The 7730-nt window shown below is 36.5% G+C and overlaps 1 protein-coding gene across 1 annotated transcript in view; it reads right to left on the bottom strand.

Moving 5' to 3' along the window:
* Positions 1 to 7730, bottom strand: part of pak1 (p21 protein (Cdc42/Rac)-activated kinase 1) — a 54765-nt gene that overhangs the window by 3210 nt on the left and 43825 nt on the right. The window contains exons 11-14 of the mRNA XM_016450088.1: positions 4171 to 4288; positions 2887 to 2986; positions 2408 to 2604; positions 298 to 435 (exon numbers count right to left, since the gene is read on the bottom strand). Of these exons, the coding sequence (XP_016305574.1) occupies positions 298 to 435; positions 2408 to 2604; positions 2887 to 2986; positions 4171 to 4288 (553 nt within the window). The remainder of the gene's footprint in view (positions 1 to 297; positions 436 to 2407; positions 2605 to 2886; positions 2987 to 4170; positions 4289 to 7730) is intronic.

Here is a 7730-nt window from a genome sequence, read left to right as displayed (position 1 = left end):
CCATATATATATATATATATATATATATACATGTGTTGTGTGTGTGTGTGTGTGTGTGTGTGTATATTCAATTTGTGTATGTAATTTACACTTACACAAATTCAAAATATTAATATAATCGTGCATCTATGATATTGAAATATCACTTATCTACAAAGGTCAAGCATGACGCATTTATACTGGCAGGTTTTTTTTCTTGTAATATTGACAATCCATAAATAACTTTAATAGGTTTACGAGGAAAATACTGAACGTACACACACACACACACACACACGCGCGCACACACACACACACCTGTAAGAGCTCCTTGGCAGAGCCTCTCTTCTCCACGTCCATCTCCAGACAGCGGTTTAAGAAATCCCGGAACACGGATGAGAGTTTCTCTGGGTTCTGCAGCTCCGGCGTTCCATTGGTGGCGATGAGATACAGAGCCTGGACAACAGCAGGGGTTAAAGGTCACACAGAATTCAACTACATTAACTACAGCATCAGTTCCATTCATTAAAAAAAAAAAAAAAAGCTATTTGAAATGTTCTTGTAGATCCCACATCATGATCTAATGGAAAACTATACAAAACCATCCAGAGGTTTCTAAAAATATATGAACAGACAAAGCCCACTGTTGCCAAATATTTATCTCACTATTCTCACCACTGCTTCAGTATTTGTTTGCCACAAATTAACCACAGGTCTGCCCACAAATAGTTTTAGCAAATGTATTAAGATAAAAGCCTTTAAAGCTGATGGAGGTCGAAATCAATGTTGCATTCTGTCCTCCCACAAAGCATCAATCGATGAAATCAATGCATTTCCATCTGGAGAGCATCTGATGTTACTCTCGTTCACATGAGGCCATATTTAAAATAATTCAATGATCTGAAACAAAGGGTGGATCTCAGCATCATCTTGGGATCACAAGTGGACAGCATTAGGTCTATATGTGCACCTGATCTTATGCAACAGCCTCAAAAGTCCAATTAATGCAAGCACACTTGTGACATCCCTTTATATGTTTATTTATTCACTCATTCATTCATTCATTCTCAGTATTAGACATTTATTTATTTATGTATTTCATTTCTATTTTTCTATATGATTTTGTATGTAAAAAGCAAAATTTTATTAAACAATTAATTCAAATCAGGAACAGATACATTTATCAAATATTATATACATTTAGACTGTTTTATTTCACTGTTTAAATTAGACTATTTATTTCTGAATCTATTATTTATTTTTTATAAATCATTTTGTGTAAAAAGCAAATAAATGTAAAAAATGTAAACAAACAATCAATTCAAATCAGAGACATATAAACATTTAAATTACACATTTACACATATATATATATATATATATATATATATATACATTTTAATAGTTTTTGTTCCACTGTTTAAAATGCAATAAAAAAAGCAAAACAGATGTTTTGTCAGTCCAAGTATTTTAGCATTGACAGATTTTGAGTTTATTTTTCTAGATTTTGCATCTCTTTGTTTATTAGTTTTGGACAGAAGGGGTTTCTGAATTTCATCTGTCTATTCAAATCTTATTTGTTTTTGTTTCATATTATTGTTTTAAGACCTTTATTGTCTTAAAACCTTCTACGTAATTTGATTTCTTTCTTTTTCTTCTTCTCTCCATGTAAAATACTGCAGTATCACCACATTTTTTTTTAGACATGGTACCATGGTAATACTGTAGCTGTTGGAAACCCATAGTTTTTGGACATGATACACTAAAGTACTGCAGAGAATACCATGGTTCATAATATGGTAATCATTCAAGGCCATAATACCATGTAAAAACCTAAATTACACATATACACATATATATATATATATATATATATATATATATACATTTTAATAGTTTTTGTTCCACTGTTTAAAATGCAATAAAAAAAGCAAAACAGATGTTTTGTCAGTCCAAGTATTTTAGCATTGACAGATTTTGAGTTTATTTTTCTAGATTTTGCATCTCTTTGTTTATTAGTTTTGGACAGAAGGGGTTTCTGAATTTCATCTGTCTATTCAAATCTTATTTGTTTTTGTTTCATATTATTGTTTTAAGACCTTTATTGTCTTAAAACCTTCTACGTAATTTGATTTCTTTCTTTTTCTTCTTCTCTCCATGTAAAATACTGCAGTATCACCACATTTTTTTTTAGACATGGTACCATGGTAATACTGTAGCTGTTGGAAACCCATAGTTTTTGGACATGATACACTAAAGTACTGCAGAGAATACCATGGTTCATAATATGGTAATCATTCAAGGCCATAATACCATGTAAAAACCATGGTTCATGAATCTGTCAATCACTCATATCTCACAGGAACTCTTCTGAAATCTGTAGTGATAAGGTGCACATATAAGTGAGTTTGGATGTCTTTAGTCTCACCCTCAGAGGGTTTTCATTGAGGTACGGCGGTTCGCCTTCGATCATCTCGATAGCCATGATGCCCAGGGACCAGATGTCCACTTTGGGGCCGTACGCCTTGCGGGTCACCACCTCCGGGGCCATCCAGTAGGGCGTCCCAACCATGGTGCTTCGCTTGCTCTGTTCAGGAGTGATCTGAGCGCAGAAGCCGAAATCAGCTGACAGACAGACAGACAGACATGTTTAGACCGGCTGGTGTTAGATAAACTGAAAGCATATCAGCAGATGCAATGGACATAATCTGGACTCTTGCTCCCTCTACTGGTGAAAAATATAAAGCCTTTGCACAAATAAACACATACAGTAAATCACATTCATGCTTGCTTTAAATCATTATCAAAGCCGTGGATGAGAAATGTAATCATTTAAACAGCACTTGAGGCCAAGATTTAAAAGTTTTGCAGCCAAAATCAGAAGAAACAGTTTTAGGTCAAACTCACTGAGTTTGACGGAGCCGTCCATGCCCAGGAGAATGTTGTCGCTCTTGATGTCTCTGTGAATGACCTGATTCGAGTGCAGAAACTCCAGCGCTTGGAGACACTGCATGGAGAAGATCAACAGAGTGAATGAAGCAAACTCAAACATGCATTTCAGGGACAAGAGGCTCACGTGACACAAAAGCCAGACAGCACTGCAAAACCCACTGCAAACAAGCTCAGTTTTAATATTTTGTTATGTGCTTTTGTCATTTTTATTAGTTTTATTTTGATATTTCTATTTAGTAATTTCAGTTTTAGTAATGAACTAATCTTAGTACTTCAGCTTAATATTTAGTATTATTTATACTTTTATTTTATTTATACTTTAGTACTTCAACTTACTATATAGTATTATTTATACACTATTATAGCATTTATTAATATTTTGAATTAGCTTTTATTTTTATATTTTCAGTTTTTTTTTTTATTTTTGTATTAAGTTTTAGTATTTTGTTATGTGCTTTTGTTGTTTTATTAGTTTTCTATAGATATTTCTGTTTAGCTGTAATTTTTTTCAGTTTTAGTAATTTTGATTTAGTAACTAATTTTAGTACTTAATCATACTATATAGTATAATTTATATACTATTATAGTATTTATTAATAATTTGAATTAGCTTTTATTTTTATATTTTCAGTTTTAGGAATTTTATTGTAAGTTTCAGTATTTCATTATGTGAAATACTGATAATTTATATTAGGTTTTTTTTAGATATTTAGCTGTAATTTTTAAAATGTATTGCATTGAACCAACTTTAACCCTAATGCTAAATTTTAGTAATTTTGTGCATTTATTACTTTTTTTCTATTTATGTTACTTTCAAGTTTTTTAAGTTTATTTCAGCTTTATTTAAATGACCAAAAATGACAAATACCCCAAGATTGCTGACATCCCAAGAAAAGATGATTATGAATATAGTTATATTCAGTATATACTAAATACAGTTGGACTGAATATATACTGCAGAAAATGGGAATTCTATCAAATTACAAATGTGCTATTTCACTTAACAAACGTGTGTGCTGTTTTACGCTTGTTAAAGTATTTTGTTGTTAGGTTAGCTAACATCAAAATCTATTGGAATTAACTCTGTGAGTTTTATTTAAGAAACTCCACTAATGAGCTCCTGCCTATGCAGAGTGTTCCAGATCATTCTTGAGAGGTTCCATTTCACTTAGGATGCTCCCTTAGTAGGCATCTAGACAGCAAGGCAGCTCAGTAGGTTTGGAATAATTCCACACTCACTTCCCGACAGACGGCGGCGATCTGCGCTTCATCCATACACGTCTCCGTCACCACGTCCGTCAGGGAGCCTCCGGCCAGATACTCCATCACCACCCACAGCTCGTCTCCCACCAGGTAACTATGGCAACAAGACCGCATCTCTGAGTGATGCAGCAGCATCGCCATGACAACAGAATCACTGGATGCTCCTGCTTTTATTAGTGCAGGCATGGAGAAACTCACCATGGACACAGAAAAACACATCAGAGCCAAACATGAAAACGCTGTTAAAACCCGAATACGTCTTAGATGATGTCGCCACAACAGCGATGTCCTCATCACATCATTTTAATGTGACTTTTTTTCATTACAGACTCATAGTCATCTGATTTTCATTATCTTTAGAAACAAAAATTGTTTAAAGGTCCCATGGCATGAAAATGTCACTTTATGAGGTTTTTTAACATTAATATGAGTTCCCCTAGCCTGCCTATGGTCCCCCAGTGGCTAGAAATGGCGATAGGTGTAAACCGAGCCCTGGGTATCCTGCTTTGCCTTTGAGAAAATGAAAGCTCAGATGGCCCAATCTGGAATCTTCCCTTTATGTCGTCATACGGGGAAAGGTTACCTCCCCTTTCTCTGCTTTGCCCGCCCATGAGAAAATGAGCTACTACCGTGCGAGGCGAGCGCAATATTTTTTTTTCCTCGAGAGACATCATGGCTTGCAAACGAGCGAAGCATGGCAGTTGCCCCGCCTCTCTCCTCCTCATTAGCATTTAAAGCTACAGACACAGAAATGGCGCGTCCTAAGGAAAGCTCATTGTGGGACTGGCTCGTAGTGGCTGAAATTCTGCACCAAGGCTGAATTTCGGGAAAGAGACTTCAGATACAGTACTAGGGACCACTTAGGCCTATATAAAAGCATCCAAAAAGCAGCATGTCATGGGACCTTTAAAGTGCACAAAAACATAATCAGTCCAAACACGTGTGAGCGAACCAGACAATCAGGGGTTATAAATACAGGTTGAGTTGATGGTGTGGATGTTGAGGGCAATGCAAGCGTACAGACTGAACCTGTCCAGTTGGAGCCGAGGTAGGAGACGGGTCGGGCCGGGGGGAAGGAGAACAAAGGACACGCTCACAACAATCACACCCGCAGGAACAGGAAGGCCCCTCGGGAGCTCGCGGATGGCAATCTGACCTGGGCAGTGTTTCCGACGGCTAAACCCAGCAAGAGCTGACCTGCCTCCAAAGCGTTTGGTTGGTTTCCCACAGCCTGGTCATGGCAGAAATGCACTGTCTCTTTGGTTTTTGACTGGGGTGAGAGGAACGGAAGGGCTGGTTCTTACTGAAGGATGGGATTTGCGTAATTTAAGGAAACTGGGTGACATTACGTGCAGAAGTGTGCATGGAAGAGTATGACTGGTAAACCACAGCGGCCACATCGCCTAATGAAAAATTTGAAAAAAAAAAAATTTATTTGCACTTCAGGGTTTTTTTTTCTTGGTTTCTGGAAATCAAGCTGATTGCATTGTGGGAGTTTAGTGGGATTTTAGCATAGTGTTATTTTAGTATAACTGAGATACTGTTATAAGTTTATTTGATCATTATTTTCAATTTCTTTTCTTTTTATATTTTCCATTTTCATTTTAGTTAAGGTTTTAGTCATTTGGTTGTTTATGATAATTGTATTAGTTTTATTCCATTTTATTTCAGTTTTAATTTTAGTACCTCATGCTAAACTAACTAAAAATGATAAATACAATCAGTTTAATGTTTTTTTTATATACAGTATATATATCAGATTTTTTAAGCTGAATTTTTATGCTTTTAGTTTTAGTTGATTATTATAACCCTGTACTGCACATATTAGCAAATCTATCTTTCAGAGGTGTTCCATAAGCACCAAAAATACTATGCATAATATACATAGCCTATGCAATAAACATAGCCAATATTCAACAAGAACAAAATGTAGGGTTGTAATTTATCCAGTGGGGTTTGATTGTATTGTACGTGACATCACCTGAAAACTATAAAGCCATTAAATTAAAACAAGTTATACTTTGATCTGCAAAATCACATTTTTGCTACTTTAGAATAATGTACACCAATGCATTGTTCACAAAAAGATCATCAACGTGAATTAAGAAAGTGACTTTAAGTTCTGTTTAGTCCGTTATGGAAATTCTGGACACATTAGTTTTCATCTGCATATGAAATAGAACTGATTTTGATCATGTAGCTACCTTTAAAAGCCCCCAGCAAAGATTCACACCGAATGAATACTGAAAGAAAAATTCACAAGGGGATCGACTTTATGCAACATTACTGTGGTTGAACCCACAGTGAACGACTAAAAGCGTGTGGTTGCAGTTATGAAGTGAGCTTAAAGTCTCTGGAGTCAGCAACTGACTTCCTCCCGATGAGCTTCACGGCTGCATCTGGTTCTCCGGCTCTGTGTGCACACATGCAACGCTCGTACTCGTGATTTAGATACCGCTTCCTCCACAGGTTGGCAATGAGTCCCTATCTAGAGACTCACCAACCACTGCCTCTGACTTCAAAGTCACAGCGCTCCTGCTCTCTGGCAAAACCATCTGAGTACTGCTGACATGCTGCTGTTTTCATATTTCCAGATTTTTATCAAACTTCCCCTTGAGGAAAACAACCGTTATTGAAATCTAAAGCTTTGAGCGTAAAATTAGTTGTTGGGGGATTTGAAACTAACACCACAAACTGCAACACGCAATAACGTTTAGATAAAGAGCTATGCAGATGTAGTGTATTCATCTCTTGAACAATCATTGCATACTGATTAAAAATCACTTCAGTGCACATATCATTTGACACTTTATGGCTGCAACTGGGTTGTAATTGTTTTAAACTTTGCTGAATTCTATAATTTCATCACATTTATTTTATTTAATTGGCATCTACGCTAATATTAGTCCGTTTTATTCTTATTCCGAGATCACCGTAGCCATACGGATCCAGTGTGTATCCAGTCCAGATGGGAGATCAGCACCTCTACAGCCCTGAATGTCAGCGGAGACCATGTCAACTAGATGCGCCCGAGAGACAGATCCCCTGCGAAGACCTCGTCGGCCATCGGCTCAAGACCACGGGAACCTGATGAATCCTCTGCTCAATCTGACTTGTGTTGCAGCCTGGAATGAAACCACACTGAAAATAAATAACTTGCCCTTTTTTAATTGGATGAATGAAACATTTTTTTCAGTGTACACCATGCTGGTTTCATCTGGTCAGAGGAGAACTGGTCCCCCGACTGAGCCTGGTTTCTCCCAAGGTTTTTTTTCTCCATTTCTGTCACAGATGGAGTTTTGGTTCCTTGCCACTGTCACCTCTGGCTCGCTTGACTGATTGCAGACACTATTGGAAGAGAGCTGAACTGGATGATGACATCACTGAATCATCAATGAACTGACTTTAACTGATAAACTGACTGTTTTCTATTGTCCTCTTGTATTATCAGCACACGTTTTTCCTGTTTGACACTGTAAAGCTGCTTTGACACAATCTGTATTGTATAAAGTGCTATATAAAAAAGGTGACATGAT

This window comes from Sinocyclocheilus anshuiensis, unplaced genomic scaffold (assembly GCF_001515605.1).
Source record: "Sinocyclocheilus anshuiensis isolate Anshui unplaced genomic scaffold, SAMN03320099.WGS_v1.1 scaffold948, whole genome shotgun sequence".
NCBI lineage: Eukaryota > Metazoa > Chordata > Actinopteri > Cypriniformes > Cyprinidae > Sinocyclocheilus > Sinocyclocheilus anshuiensis.
This window is presented reverse-complemented; position numbering and strand designations above follow the sequence as displayed.